We start from the raw sequence: 16,201 nt of genomic DNA, 5'->3' as shown, positions 1-16,201 counted from the left end.
ATGATATAAGCACTTTGACAAAAAAGTGTGGTAATTATAACCATCCAACAAGCTTATCCAGCCCAAATCAGTGCTTAAAATGTCACTAAATACAGTATTTGAACCTCGAATATCTTATCCGTAATAAGATCCACACATTTCAATTGGCTGGCCATGGGCCCGAAGATAATGCTAAGTTGATGCAAGTAACACTGAGTAAGTACTCCATACCCGATTTTAAAAGGTTCCATCCAATATTTCTTTTTCATAGTGTACTTACATACATGAGTCTGATTTTGACAAAGGTAGGAAAACCCCGCCGTAAAGCAGGGCATCAATAAATTAGTTTATACTCATTGTGTTCCTCCCCACGGAAATCTTTAGTAAAAGGCGAAAGATTTATACGATCTGAAGAGAAACATGAGTGTACTAAATTACCTTTACTCAAGTACGGAACCAACTGAGGAGAACATACTTCACATTAAGGGTAGCAACTCAACATACTTTAATACCACACTTATAACGCAACACTACAAAGCATACTTGCGTTTAATATAATAAGCCACTAAACAAACTAACAGCAAAACGTGTGTATCCACAACATTAGAAAATACTTAGCTTAAAGAACTGAGCTCAGTTGCATTGTGGGTAAGAAAGTTTACTCCCGGTTACGTCATCACTTCTGTCGAATCAAGTAGCTGAATGGTAGAAAACCTCTTTCACTAAGTGATATTAGATAAAGCAAATAAATGTGGCAACTTAGTTGCGAGTAAAAACCATGTTATGAATGCGAGATTTAATCGTGCAATTATTTTATGTAAACATTTTATTGAAGATTGTTTCAACTGACGTATGAGCGTAATGACGCAGATAAATTAAAATGCGCATGCGCAGGCTAGGTTGGGGCGCAGAGGACAGTCGGCAGCTATGTCAACCTTACAGCCATTTATCAACCTGTGGAGAAAATTAAAATAAAACGAAGTTACCAGTGTTCTGCCTTTGTGTATGCCTTATTCTCGCGGACACATCTGTAAAATGATTCACTTGGCTGAACTGACATTTTCAAGGCAGCTAGTGAACTTGAGTTTGTGAGTTAACTCAATTTGGATAGATTCTTTGTTTCAACTTAAAATGTTGAGTTTTACCACATATATATTTAATTAAAACACAACATCTTAAGTTGAAACAAAAATCTCTTTAAGTTGAGTTGACTCACCTCTTTAAGGCAGCTAGTGAATTTGAGTTTGTAAATTTAACCAATGTGAGACGAATACAGTATACCAGTGATGAGAGATACAGATTCCCCACCTCTCTGAAATCAGTCAATAAGAATTAGGCTAATATAGATGTGGTGTAGTAGATGAGGAGAAATATAAGTAAGAAGCCAGAATTATTCACCCCCCTGTTTATTTATTATTATTATTTATTTATTTTTTTTGCCATGATGACAGTAAATAATATTTGACTAGATATTTTCAAGACACTTCTATACAGCTTAAAGTGACATTTAAAGGTTTAACTAGGTTAATTAGGTTAACTAGGCAGCTTAGGGTAATTAGGCAAGTTGTATAGCGATGGTTTGTTTTGTACATTATTGAAAAAATGTATAGCTTAAAGGGCTAATAATAGTGACCTTAAAATGTTTTTTAAAATCTAAAAACTTTTTTTACTCTAGCTGAAATAAAACAAATAAGAAAAAATATTATCAGACATACTGTGAAAATGTCCTTGTGCTGTTAAGCATCATTTGAGAAAAATTTAAAAAAGAAAAAAAGAACAAATGGGGTTTAATCATTTTGACGTCAACTGCAAATGTGCATGTTTCTGCAATGTAAAAAAATTCAGCAACTTTTCTGACGGATTGCCATTTATTTAGGATCGTATAAAAACGGAAAGGGAAAGTTTGATTCCCTTCTTCTGTGGTGAATGAAATTTCCTAGCTTAACAGCTACAAGTTACACATTAGACTTCCAAAAATTATACATTTAAGTTTTGTGCGTGCTCAACGCGGCTGGGATGAATATCAGCACCTCCAAGTCCGAGGCCATAGTGCTCCACCGGAAAAGGTAGGTTGCCATCTCCAGGTTGAAGGAAAGTCCTTATCCCAGGTGGAGGAGTTTAAGTATCTTGGGGTTTTGTTCACGAGTGAGGGAAGGCCGGAGCGTGAGATTGACAGGCGGATTGGTGCAGTGGCAGCAGTAATGTGGTCGATGTATCGGTCCGTTGAGAAGAACGAAGGAGCTGAGCTGAAAGGCAAAGCTCTCGATTTACCGGTCAATCTGCATTCCTAATCTTACCTATGGTCATGAGATTTGGGTCATGACCAAAAGGACAAGATCTCGGATACAAGCGGCCGAAATGAGTTTCCTTCGCAGGGTGCCTTCGAAGCGTGGCAGGGCACACTATTATGGATAAGGTGAGGAGCTTTGACACTTGAGAGGAGCTCGAAGTAGAGCCGTTGGCTCGGGCATCTGTTTCGGATGCCTCCTGGACACCTACTTAGGAAGGTGTTCCAGGCATGTCCCACCGGGAGGAGACCTTGGGGAAGACCCAGGACACGCTGGAGGGACTATGTCTCTCGGCTGGCCTGGGAACGCCTCGGGATCGCCCCGGAGGAGCTGGAGGATGTGTCTGGGGAGAGGGAAGTCTGGGGTTCTCTCCTAAAACTGCTGCCCCCGCGACCTGGCCCCAGAAAAGCGGCAAAAAATGAATGTCTGAATAATATAAAGATTTCCTTTGTGTTTACTGAAAAACGCCATGTTTTGGCATCTGTTTAACAGACTAGGGTGCTTTCACACTTGGTTCATTTGCCTGGACCGTACCCAGGTTCGATTGTCTCCCCCTGCCACCTCCTCGGTTGGTTTGTGTTCACACTGTCTTTTTTCCTTCTGAACCCCGGTACACTTGTGTCATCGAGCTGCTGTTTTGTTTACGGCCGTTGCTAGGTGACGGTCACTAAAAGCAAGCGCCAAAATGGAAAGACATCTGCACATCGCGGTCAATCTGCTTTTACTGAAGCTTTTGGCTTTGGACATACAGAAAGTGACTCGTGTCAATCTGCCGCAAACATATTATAAACATTCAGAACATCACACAGTATCTGCAGAAGCTGTTTTTGGAGGAGACAAGCAGACATCACTGTGTATCACTATGTTTGCTCTGGCTCAGTCCCGCGCGTGTCACCAAGGTACGAAACGTGACACACACACAAACATGAAAGAACGTTATGAAAACGATAGTTTGTTGTACTGTCGGCTTTTCACTTTCCTGGTTTGGTACGATTGCATTCACATCAGAAGTGAACCGTACCAGAGTTCGCATGAACCGTACCCCAGACCACCTCTTTCAGGAGGACCCGGGTACGGTTCACAGGTGCGCACCCGAGTTCAGAAGAAACATTTACACTAGCTAAACGTACCGTACTATGACGTCAAACGAACCCGGGTGTGGACCAAAATGCTAGTGTGAAAGCACCCTAAATGTCATCCCGTTCTTGAGAAGTTTTTCTCCACTTCAGTACATACACTGATGTTTCTCTTCATATAAATATTTCGCCTTTTACTAAAGATCTCAGTGTAGAGGAACACTATGATTACTGACTATTTTTTGATGTCCTGCTTCACTGTAGGATGGTCTAAAGCTGTTGAAAATCATAATTCAATTAAATATTTACTGAGTTAATTTGAGTACGCTGTGTGCTCTATTTATTGTAAATTACTGTTGTCGGTTTTTATGTTAAGAATATTTAGTTTGTTTGTTAACTGCAAGTATCCGTTTTTTACTTTTTCTGATTTGAGTTGACAAAATATACACCGCATTTTTCTGACGCATTGCACTTTCTTTACGATTGTCACAAATTCAATGGGAAGTTTCTGGAGGAATCTAGCCAAATTGAAAACACAAAACCAGCTATTGTTTAACATTAAAATATATTATTTTTTATTATGAAAACAAATCCAACAAATGTCTTGAATATATTGTTAATCTCTTTATTTTATTGGCAAAGTTTTACATACACAAACATTTTCCTTCTGCTAAGTCCTTTTATTCACCAGGGGTCACGACAGCGGAATGAACCGCCAACTTATCCATCGTATGTTTTACACAGCAGATGCCCTTCCAGTTGCAACCCAGTACTAGGAAACATCCATACACACTCATCCACTACGGCCAGTTTAGTTTATTAAGTTAACCTATACCACTTGTCTTTAGACTGTGGGGGAAACACAAACCAGCAACCTTCTTGCTGTGATGTGACAGTGCTAACAACCGAGCCACCGTGTTGCCAAATATATTATATTATTAAAATATATTAAATTATACATTTCTATGGTGTGTTTTCATATGAATAGAAACAATTGTGGACATTTTTGTAAATTCTGCTTGAATTGTCAATGTAAGAAAGTACACTTTAACTTTTGTGACGCATTGCCGGTTCATTACGTCGTGAAGAGAGGGGTTCGACTTCCTCCTGTAATGAATTACTTTAACTCAGCACACATATAAGTGATGCTTTCAATCTCAAGAGTTTAGAAATTCAAATTTGTGCTTGTCAAATATAACAATATTCAGAAGTATAAATATAAATATAAGTGTGCAAAAAAATGAAAGGAAATGCTTGTGGAACTTTTTAAGGTAAACAGGACAAAAATAATGAATAAAAGATGGTTCAGAAGAGGGAAGTAATGCTACAAATCTGCCTTTAAACCATAAAGAAGAAACAGAAAATTTTAATCCGCCTATGCTTGTCTTCATAATCTTTCCTAATGTTTTCTGTGGGGAATTCTTAAATTCAGAGCGGTCCAATGCTGTATAATAGAATAAGATTAAATGTTGATGTGTATTTACAGTTAACAAATTTTAACTATTATAAATTACAGTAGAATGTTTTTTGTGCTAGTTGTTTGTTTGTTATGGTGTAAGTTTGTTTTAAATGCATAGTGAGTTTTGCTGGTTTGTAATGAGTGGGTAGTGGGGAAAAAACAATGTGACGTTTCTGACAGATTAATTCTTTGTGACTACATGAAAGACAAAGGTTTGCTGCTTTTTATCTCAACACACAAAGCGATATGTTGTTCATAGATTTCCACTCCTTTTTATTTTTTAAATATTCCAAGATTCTGAGAATTTTTGTGTTCATTAAAGTAGAATATCGCCCTTTTTTGGTCTGTCATAACAAGGATTGAACAGATTTTGTGTCCTTCTGGTTCCTATACCGTTCTTGAGAAGTGTGGTGTTTTTACTGGGGTATGTACTGCAGTTAAACAAATAAATACAACACCCATGTTTCTCTTAAATTCAAGTAAATCTTTCGCCTTTGTAAAAGATTCTGTGGAAAGAAACACCATGAGTACAGACTACTTTGTTGATGCTCTATAGAACACAGGGTAGATATCTGAGGAAAAAATAAAAGGTAATGTACATAAGGTAAAGTTAGACCATAATTTAAAATCTTTAAACACCTAAAAGGGGTGTGTTGCAACACATTTAATTTTCTTGCACACTATAATTTCTTAGTTTTGATTGTTTTTGCTGTTCTTGTTAGCTATTGACAAAACATTATGCTGCATTTTTATGGTTAGACAATTAAAAGGTGCTGAGGCAGATTTCTAGTCAGCAAATCACAAGGCAGCAACTCAATGCATTTAGGCATGTAAACAACATGGTCAAGATGATCTGCTGCAGTTCAAACCGAGCATCAGAATGGGAAAGAAAGGTGATTTAAGTGAGCTTGAATGTGGCATGGTTGTTGGCGCCAGAGGAACTGGTCTGAGTATTTCTGAAACTGCTGATCTACTGGGATTTTCACGCACAACCATCTCTAGGGTTTACGGAGAATGGTGCGTAAAAGAGAAAATATCCAGTGAGTGGCAGTTCTGTGGGCAAAAATGGCCTCCACAGTCACCAGATTTCAATCCAATAGAGTACCTTTGGGATGTGGTGGAACAGGAGATTCACATCATGGATGTGCAGCCGAAAAATCTGCAACTGTGTGATGCTATCCTGTCAACATGGAGCAAAATCTCTGAGGAACATTTCCAGTAATTTGTTGAATCTATGCCACAAAGAAATAAGGCAGTTCTGAAGGCAAAAGCGGGTCCAACCCGGTACTAGTAAGGTGTACCTAATAAAGTGGCCGGTGAGTGGATAAATAGATGAATGGTACTTTATCTTTTTATATTATTATAGCTCGCCTAGCCCTTGAATTTATATGCATATCCTATTTTATAGTTTAATGTTTATTACGATACACGCCCATTTGATTTGGTGGACTAGTGGAGTTTGACCTTTTACCCATAACCGAGTAGTGATCTTTTGTCTTCCAGCCTCCGCCCTGCAAGCTCAGTAGTCAGAACAGGTAAATAAAACATGCACATATTTTAAAATTGTGTTTAATTAGCCATATTAAACGCATTAAACAAAACAATGTGGACAAATCAACATAATGTAGTTAACCGCATTGCTTTATCACTGTTGAGGGTGCAAACAGCGCTTTACCGTATATGCGTGCTTATATCGCAGAACTTTCGACAACTAATGTTTAACCTTTCTGCAGCCATACTTGCTATAATTTACCTAGCCTACAATCCCTATCAATTTATGAATGTAATGTGCATGTTAAATTCGCTCACAAAGTAAAGTTATCCTTGAAAGGGACTTTGCTTTGCTTGATAACAGAGGAAGATGACGTAGCACATTGTAATTCATGTCATAGACTATATATAGGCTACTGTTGTACTCGACATTACACGGTTGCTAGCTTAGAGGTCACACATTTTCTAAACCTGTTGTGCACTTCTGTTATCTATCACACACAGCATTTAGATCCCGTTTTCTCCTCAGTCGTGAAGATGGTGGTTTTATCTAAAGAGTACGGATATGTGGCGCTAACCGGAGCGGCGTCGTTTCTCCTGATGGTTCATCTGGCTCATGGCGTCGTGAAGGCTCGGAAGAAGTACAATGTCCCGGTAAGGAAACACTAATCACTGCACAATAGGGCAGTTTACTAACTTCTTGCAATCGAAAAGAGTGAGTTTACGTAAGCATACAGTACATTACACTAGACTATGGGGAAAACGATATCGTTTTGTGATAAGCATCGACAGCCAATCAGACTAGTTCCTTTGCAAGCATTAAAGGGGTAGTTCACCCAAAAATGAAAATGTTTCTCCGTTTACTTATACAAGTGCTGCTAGGATTGTTCTTTTTTAACACTAGTAAGAGGGGATTAATAAAACATGAAATCTAAAGTAATATTATGTGACATGAATACAAAGGAATACATATGCATGAAACAAAAAATCTAAATCAAAACATGAAAGAATAACAATGACTTAAAGGACAAAACTAAATATAAAGATAAATGAAAACATAAATAAATGATGAAAATGTTGTTGTATAGGTGTACCAAACGTGATCTACTACGTGATCAAACGTGATTTGAAAGCAAAGCTTAAAACAATAACACATTTTTTTCAGCAGCAGTTACTAAAATGATGCTGTGTTAAATTGTCCTGATTTAAAAGGATAGTTCATTAAAAAATAAAAATAAAAAATCTGTCATTTATGCATCCTTTACTTGTTCCAGAGTTGTTTAAATTTCTTCTGTTAAACACAATAAAAAACATACCCAAGAATGATGGAAAAAAAACAGCTGTAATACAGAGACCCGGAAGGGACGTGATGGTGGGGAAAAAAACTAGGTGAAGGGAAAAAAAAAAAGGGTGGAAAACCAAAAAAACAGTGATACGAAAATATATATTTTAATGTTTTTGTGTTCCCTCACAAAACTGTTGTTCCTTCATGTTCACTTCATACATATCAACTCTCTCGTTTTTGCTGGGATTCTCCAGTATTTTACCATCCTATCCCGCTATCATCTTGTCATTCAGTTTTTTCCCACATTTCTTATGTATTTTTAATCTTGAAAGCATGCTGAAATTAATAAAAAAATGTCTACAATTACTTTCTTTCCATTAAAACTGTGGTCGATCGCCCCCCATATGCAACCTCTGAATCAGATGTATACGGATGTGCTCAGTATGATAAACTGATCCCAGATCAGCTTCTGTACACACCATTTCATATATATATATATATATATATATATATATATATATATATATATATATATATATATATATATATATATATAAGCATACACTCACACATACAAAAAGAAAAAAACAAAAACGAAGTAAACAAATATTAGAAACCTACTTACTGATATAATAATAAATATTGTAATAAATCATACAACGAATCACAGTTTTACAGTATCTTTCTTTTTATAAATATGTATATATATATATATATTTTTTTAAAGTTTTGCTGTGTGAAGTACAATGTTTTTTTTTTTTTTTTTGTTTTTTTTAAGTTTTCTATCCTAAAGTAAGAGTTTTTCTCCCCTAGTATCCAACAATGTACAGTGATGATCCAGAGACTGGCCGCATATTCAACTGTATCCAGCGAAGTCATCAGAACACGTATGTATGCATTGAGAAATATTTACTTTACAGTCAATCTCAGCACCCTGACTGTTTTACATTTCAAGTGAATGTTGTTTCGATGTTGGACATTTTCTCATCTGTGATTTCACAGATTTAACTCTTTCCTTGCCAAAGATGATGTAACTTGTCAATTATAAGAAAACGTTTCCCTGCCATTGACCAGTTTTCATAATTATCCATGTTTTAGATATATTATGTCAGTGTAATAAAGTCACCGGCCACTTTATTAGGTACAGCTAACTAGTACCTGATTGGACCCCCCTTTTGCCTTCAGAACTGTCTTAATCCTTCGTGTCATAGATTCAACAAGATACTGGAAATATTCCTCAGAGATTTTGCTCCATGTTGACATGATAGCATCACACAGTTGCTGCAGATTTGTCGGCTGCACATCCATGATGTGAATCTCCTGTTCCACCACATCCAAAAGGTGCTCTATTGGACTGAGTTCTGGTGACTGTGGAGGCCATTTGAGTACAGTGAACCCATTGTCATGTTCAAGAAACCAGTCTGAGATGATTCACGCTTTGACATGGTGTGTTATCCTGCTGGAAGTAGCCATCAGAAGATGTGTACACTGTGGTCATAAAGGGATGGACATGGTCCGCAACAATACTCAGGTAGAGCTGTGACGTTGACATGAAGCTCAATTGGTACTAATGGACCCAAAGTGTGCCGAGAAAATATCCCTCACACCATTACACCACCAGCACCAGCCTAAACTGTTGACACAAGGCAGGATGGATCCTTGCTTTCATGTTGTTTACACCAAATTCTGACCCGACCATCCCAATGTTGCAGCAGAAATCGAGACTCATCAGACCAGGCAACATTTTTCCAATCTTCTATTGTCCAATTTTGATGAGCCTGTGTGAATTGTAGCCTCAGTTTCCTGTTCTTAGCTGACAGGAGTGGCACCCGGTGTGGTCTTTGCTGCTGTAGCCCATCTGCCTCAAGGTTGGACGTGTTGTGTGTTCAGAGATGCTCTTCTGCAGACTTTGGTTGTAATGAGTGGTTATTTGAGTTACTGTTGCCTTTCTATCAGCGGGAACCAGTCTGGCCATTCTCCTTCGACATCTGGCATCAACAAGGCATTTGCGCCCACAGAACTGCCGCTCACTGGATATTTCCTCTTTTTCAGACCATTCTCTGTAAACCCTAGAGATAAATGTGCGTGAAAATCCCAGTAGATCAGTAGATCTGAAATATTCAGACCAGTTCATCCGGCACCAACAACCATGCCACGTTCAATGTCTCTTAAATCACCTTTCTTCCCCATTCTGATGCTCGGTTTGAACTGCAGCAGATCGTCTTGACCATGTCTACATGCCTAAATAAATTGAGTTGCTGCCATCTAATTGGCTGATTATAAATTTGTGTTAACAAGCAATTGGACAAATTAAAAAGTAGCCAGTGTAATAAAGTGTCCGGTGAGTGTATTAATCACAGTAAAATCACCCACACTCGTCGATCTGCACAATGTTGCAAATTTGTTTTACACACACCGTCTCACAAACACGTTTGTTGTGTTTATGTACTTTAGAAAAATGCATTTCTCTCTCTTTTTTTTAAATAAAAAATCTTTACATTTTTCATGACCACCATGTAAGTGGGTATAAAACAGAAACAGATGATGATAAAATAAAATGCTTTTTTGTTTGAAAGCAGATGGTTGGTTCTTGAATTTGATGCATTACAAAATGATAATATATTTCTAGCCAGATATATTCAGAGGGCTGTCAAATTTAGATGAAAAATCAACAAAAATGCTGGCCATTGCTTTTTTTTTAATGCTGGCAGGGAAAAAGTTGAGAGTATCTTTATAGCAGATTTTGGGTTTGTCCAACTGTATATGAAGTTTGCCTTGACTTGATTGTTGTAAAACAGAAAGCATTCACTAATTATTCTTATGTTCTATATTCTTACAGTATTGAAATCCTGTCTCCATTCCTCTTTCATTTATCTGTGGGTGGGATTCAGCATCCAGTGAGTATAGATTCAAGCTTTATTAAAATGATAGTTCACCTAAAAATGAATATTGTCACCATTAACTAAACTTTCACTCATTACAAACCTGTTTGCATTTTGTTTTTGTTCTGTTGAACATAATAGAAGATATTTTGAAAAATGCTGGAAACCAGTAACCATTAGCTGTGTTGAATCAAAATTTGTGTTTTGAAAGAAGACCATCTTGTCTAAAGAGGACGGATTTTAAATTATCCGTGATTATAATTTTTTTTTAAAAACAATCTGAAGGCAAAAATACGTTTTTGGTCCATACAGGGGCTGTAAAAATGCTGGGTACATAGAATTGATTTGAGTTGAGGCAACATAAAGAAATTAAGTTAACTCATTAGTTTTTACAAATTTAAGTTGTCCTCACAAAAAAACTTAAGAATTGTGTTCTTTCAGCTCATTTAAAATAAGTAGTTTGAACAAACAGTAAACCTCATTTTTGAGTGTGAACACATTTGAATGTAAACTTGTCTATAAAGTCAATTATCAACAAATTCCATACTCTTTTATTATTATTATTATTATTACTATGGCTATTATTATTATTCATTCATTTATTTTCTTTTTGGCTTAGTGCCTTTATCAATCAGGGGTCACCACAGCGGAATGAACCGCCAACTTATCCAGCGTATGTTTTACGCAACGGATGCCCTTCTAGCTGCAACCCATCACTGGGAAACACCAATAACCAATACACACTCATTCACGCACATACACAACAGACAATTTAGCTCACCCAATTCACCTATAGCGCATGTCTCTGGACTGTGGGGGAAACCGGAGCACCCGGAGGAAACCCACGACAAGATGGGGAGAACATGCAAACTCCACACAGAAATGCCAACTGACCTAGCCGAGGCTCGAACCAGCGACCTTCTTGCAGTGAGGCAACATTGATACCCACTTCGTCTCCCTATTATTATTATTCAACATGTGTTTAGTTAGATGTCCAAATAAACTGAAACCTAATTCATACATTTAAACTGTAATCCAAAGTTGTTTTAATTCTTTAAAAAAAAGTCTTGCCGTTATTAGCGCGCAAAGAATCTTGGGATATTTCCTGAGATGTTCATTATTTGGTAAACATAGAACGTAATTGGAGGCTGCATTTAAAGGAGCCTTCAAACTTTTTTTTTAGCCTTAACTTTGGCTTGATGATGCAGTGCACTTCGAATACATCCTTCTGAGAATACAGCATCTGAGATGCCACACAGCGATTGACTCTATAGTATTTGTTTTTCTATTGTTGTCAATGGCTACATGTTTCCAACATTCTTCAAAATATCTTCTTCAGTATTCAACAGAAAGAAGAAACTCATGAAGTTTTGTAACCACTTATGAGTCTACCAGTATTCAAGTACAGAAATTAAACCATCAGATGTAAAATAACACGGTCATTATTGTATAATTAATATTTAATGATATATTTATCTTTTAATCTGGAATAAATAATTAAATCCTGCAATGTGATTATTGTGGATACACATTGGGATTTATTGTTTAGCCCTTGGGTGATACGGGGACTGGTTTGAGTCCCGGCTCGTTCAGTTGGCATTTCTGTGTAGGTGTGGGTTCTGGGTGCTCTGGTTTCCCCCACAGTCCAAAGACATGTGGTACAAATGAATTGGGTAAACAAAATTGGAAATAGTGTAAGTGTTTGTATGAGTGTATGATGTTTACCAGTACTAGAAGGGCATCCGCTGTGTGAAACATATGCTAAATGAGTTGGTGGTTCATTCCACTGTGGTGACCCCTGATGAATAAAGGGGCTAAGCTGTAGAAAAATGAATTAATGAATGAATGTTCAGCCCCTAAATATTGCATTTTTGAGTGAACTGTCCCTTTAACTGTTTTATTTGTATCCACACAACCTGAGAAATGAACTGTTGTGTTTGTGTTTCTCAGCGTCTGGCCAGTGTGTTGGGGATGATCTGGATTGTCAGTCGGGTGCTTTACGCTCAAGGATACTCTACTGGAAGTCAGTCTCATTTTTTTTCCAACACATTTCTAAACATAATAATTTTAATAACTCATTTCTAATAACTGATTTTGTTTATCTTTGCCATGATAACAGCACATAATATTTGACTAGATATTTTAAAAGATTCTAGTTTTCAGCTTAAAGTGACATTTAAAGAATTAACTTGGTTAATTAGGCAAGTTTGGGTAATTAGGCAAGTCATTGTTTAACAGTGGTTTGTTCTGTAGACTATCAAAAAATGCTTAAGGGGGCTAATAATATTGACCTTAATTTTTTTTTAGCTGAAATAAAGCAAATAAGACTTTTTTTCAGAAAAAAAAATATTATAGGAAATACTGTGAAAAATACCTTGCTCTGTTAAACATCAATTGGGAAACAATCAATTTCTGTGTCTTGTTCTGTTTTTAAAGAGCCTCAAAAGCGCCACCGTGGGACTTTCGGTATGGTTGCTTTAGTGGGACTGTTCTTTTGCACAGTGGACACCGGGAGAGTGATGCTCGGATGGGGACCTGGCATCAAATGGCCCAGATGTTTTAAATAATTCATATTTTTTATTATGCAATCTGATTCTATTCCAGTTTTACATTTTATAAAATTACCAGCAAACAAACAGTAATAATAAAAAAGCACACTGTGTGTACATTTAAAAAAAAAAAACGGTACAAAAGTGCATGATTGAATGTGTCAATTCACTATTTTTATTTGTTTTGGTCATAAAACTGCAGTGAAATTATGTGAAACATGCATTACACACAGAATTTTGTGTGATTTACCACATTAGTGATCTTTCACTTAGATGTCGTATTTCATTTATTCATTTTCTTTCAGCTTATGGCGCATTTTCACTGAGTGGAACGGTATAGTTCAGTACGCTTTAATGTCCGTTTCCACTGTTAAAAAGTACCAAAAAGCAAACCGTACTGTACCAAATGTTGGGTACCATTATTAAAGAGTACTTAGAACAACAAAAGGGTAACCAAAAGGTGGACACGTAGCTGAATGCTATTGGTTTACAGACAAATATCACTACCACATACACAAGCAGGAGAATGAAAACAAAGAAAGCGCCAATTTAAAATACACAGCTAAGACATAACACCGTAATAATAAATACACATATACGTATAATAACGAGCCGCGTTCGACCCGAGCTCAAACAAACCTTGTCATGTGTTCATATATGTTGCATTTATTTATTATTTTATATAATTGCAGACGTTACAGTAGGCTATTGTCATTGATCTGCCGTTATAATCAAATCATGTTCATAGAAATCATTGGTACCCTTTTGTGGAAACGCAAGCCTGATAAAGGTGACCCGTACCAACCCACATCGTATCACTCAGTGGAAACGGGCCATTAGTCTCTATTTCCCAATCCCCTCACACATCCTATTAATAACGCCCCGTCCTGAAGCACCTTTTGCTGTAATGCCATCTCGTCTACTTGTTTCCTTAATTCATGAGTCAACATCATTGGGTTTATCCCTTGAAACTCCTAGTACTTATTTCACTCTTAATATTATCCTCAATCCTTTCTTGACCTTTCGTCCAAACCCTTCCTCCTCGCTTGCAGACCAACCTTTATTCCTTTTTCCAGATTTTTCTCAGATTTGTCCTCTATCTGTGTCCTTCCTATATCCATATCATCCTAATTTTATTTTCCCAAGATTTAATCTTTGTATTTTTTGGTTATTTGAATTCAACGACATTTCTCTGACCTTTTGAATTTGCATGCTTTTTTTCGACCTCCCATGTGCCGTCTGCTTTCGCACGGAACGATTTAAGGGGTACGGACACATGCTGACATCATCATCACATCAATACCGCACTTGATTTACGCTGATAACATGAAAAAACCTTTTAATTCAATGATTATTTTCTATTTTTCCAGACCATTCTCTGTAAACCCAAGAGATGGTTGTGCGTGAAGATCAGCAGTTTCAGAAATACTCAGACCAATCTGTCTGACAACAACCATGCCACGTTCAGTCACTTAAATCCCCATTCTTTCCCATTCTGATGCTGTTTGAACTGCAGCAGATCTTCTTGACCATGTCTGCATGCCTAAATACATTGAGTTGCTGCCATCTGATTGGCTGATTAGACATTTGCGTAGACGAATAGTTGGACAGGTGTACCTAATAAAGTGGTCAGTGGGTGTAATTTAAATTCAATTAAACATGACAGATATTGATGTAGAAATGACACGACAATTACAGAAAATGCACACATTAATATACTTACAAAATAAGTATTACCTCGCAAAATACAAAATGATTAAATATTGATCTAAAACAAGGTGGATACAATAACCATTAATACTATGAATATTAATTAACGGTGACGGAGTGGCGCAGTAGTTAGTGTTGTCGCCTCACAGCAAAAAGGTTGCTGGTTCGAGCCTCGGCTGGGTCAGTTGGCATTTCTGTGTGGAGTTTGCATGTTCTTGCTGCGTTCGCTAGGGTTTCCTCCGGGTGCTCCGGTTTCCCCCACAGTCCAAACACATGCGGTATAGGTTAATTGGGTAGGCTAAATTGTCCGTAGTGAATGAGTGTGTGTGGATGTTTCCCAGAGATGGGTTGCGGCTGGAAGGGCATCCGCTGCATAAAAACGTGCTGGGTAAGTTGGCGGTTCATTCCGCTGTGGCGACCCCGTATTAATAAAGGGAGTAAGCGACAAGAAAATGAATGAATGAATACTAATTAACATGAGTTCACTAAAATTATCACAAAAATGATCAACATCCTGGTCAATAATAAAAAATAGACCAAAAGGAAAAACTAATTTTAATTAAGCAAAAACAAATAAAGTGAAAGGAATTATAGTCACAATGAACAGTAAAGATGAAATATTGTGCTGCAACAACTCACGACTGTTGCTTTTAACCTGACAGCTTTCATCAGCACATTCTTAAATTAATATCTTATAATTATGTAAAAATTAGTAACTAATTTGTATAAATAATAACGAATATTAATAAAGTATTTTAATGACTACACAGATAGAACAATAACACTGTTTTACTGCAGACAAAAACACCCGGCAATATTTCACTGCAGATCAGTTCATCAGGAGACCAACTGCAGACTGAGTGTCTGTGTGTGTGCGCGTGTGTGTGTGTGTGTGGGTGGGTGTATTAGTGTGAGATTGTGAAGTCAGAAAGACAGATGGAGACACGACCCACACGACTGCCACACAGTGAGTTAAGGACACTGCTCAGACATGGAGATGTGTCTGTGCATGAGTGTGTAGTGTGTTTGTTTGAGTGTGAGAATGTGTGTTTGTGAAAGTGTATGAGTCTAAGAGTATGACTATGTGGGCAGGAGTTTGTGTGTGTGAGCACATGTATGTGTGTTTGAGTGTGTGCTCATCTGTGTAAGAGCGTGACTTAAGGGTGTCACACACCAGATGCGCCGCTCGGTGCTGCGATACAGCTCGCACATGACAGTTGAAAGTATCGCATTGAAAGTATCTATTTAAAATGAAACTATTCAGATGGCGCGGCAGAAATATGAACAGTGTCCTGAGACGTGGCTGGGCGCCGCGGACAGCCGTCGATTTGCAGCACCGGTGTGTGTCCCCTGATAGAAACCTATGTTTAGAATTCTGAAATGCATAGCACTGGGTGGCGCGAAGAGGGCAGCGCTTCCGGTGTGTAACCCCCCTAAGAGTGTGTTGTGTGTGTGCACAGGAGAGTGTCTATGTGTAAGATA

General features: G+C 37.5%; 2 protein-coding genes, 1 non-coding gene and 1 pseudogene across 24 annotated transcripts in view; 2 read left to right on the top strand and 2 right to left on the bottom strand.

The window, feature by feature from the left end:
- Nucleotides 1–291: 291 nt before the first annotated feature.
- LOC137488749 (U5 spliceosomal RNA) lies at nucleotides 292–407 on the bottom strand. The gene has a single exon (XR_015519292.1). It is a non-coding gene; the product is annotated as a U5 spliceosomal RNA (small nuclear RNA).
- Nucleotides 408–3,503: 3,096 nt separating this feature from the next.
- LOC137488753 (U5 spliceosomal RNA) lies at nucleotides 3,504–3,610 on the top strand (annotated as a pseudogene).
- A 2,667-nt stretch (nucleotides 3,611–6,277) lies between these two features.
- On the top strand, nucleotides 6,278–15,480 carry mgst3a (microsomal glutathione S-transferase 3a). 3 transcript variants are annotated; one of them, XR_015517544.1, is made up of 7 exons: nucleotides 6,278–6,337; nucleotides 6,798–6,947; nucleotides 8,392–8,465; nucleotides 10,418–10,475; nucleotides 12,411–12,483; nucleotides 12,897–14,275; nucleotides 14,380–15,312. XR_015517544.1 is itself a non-coding variant. In XM_087296564.1 (6 exons), the coding sequence occupies exons 2-6, from the start codon at nucleotides 6,831–6,833 to the stop codon at nucleotides 13,025–13,027; spliced, it is 453 nt and encodes a 150-aa protein (XP_087152690.1). In that variant the 5' UTR covers nucleotides 6,278–6,337; nucleotides 6,798–6,830; the 3' UTR covers nucleotides 13,028–15,480.
- mei1 (meiotic double-stranded break formation protein 1) overlaps nucleotides 13,162–16,201 on the bottom strand; it is a 32,025-nt gene continuing 28,985 nt past the window's right edge. For 18 of the 20 annotated variants that reach the window (XR_015518894.1, XR_015518897.1, XR_015518895.1 and 15 more), the window contains one exon: nucleotides 13,162–15,676. Coding sequence is in view for 9 of the 20 variants with exons in the window: in XM_087298707.1 (XP_087154833.1) it covers nucleotides 15,625–15,676 (52 nt within the window). In the remaining 11 variants the exon portion in view is untranslated. The remainder of the gene's footprint in view (nucleotides 15,677–16,201) is intronic. The other 2 variants (XR_015518898.1, XR_015518903.1) reach the window with 2 other exon arrangements.

Source organism: Danio rerio, chromosome 20 (genome assembly GCF_052040795.2).
Source record: "Danio rerio strain M-AB ecotype USA chromosome 20, GRCz13ab, whole genome shotgun sequence".
NCBI classification, from domain to species: domain Eukaryota; kingdom Metazoa; phylum Chordata; class Actinopteri; order Cypriniformes; family Danionidae; genus Danio; species Danio rerio.
Note: the sequence above shows the minus strand (reverse complement) of the source record. Positions and strands in the feature narration are given on the sequence as shown.

Coding starts and splice junctions, on each gene's coding strand:
- mgst3a (XM_087296564.1), top strand. CDS start 6,831: ATGGTGGTTTTATCTAAAGAGTACGGATATGTGGCGCTAACCGGAGCG. Junction 10,476..12,410: donor TGGGTGGGATTCAGCATCCA/GTGAGTATAGAT, acceptor TGTGTTTCTCAG/CGTCTGGCCAGTGTGTTGGG. Junction 12,484..12,896: donor TCAAGGATACTCTACTGGAA/GTCAGTCTCATT, acceptor CTGTTTTTAAAG/AGCCTCAAAAGCGCCACCGT.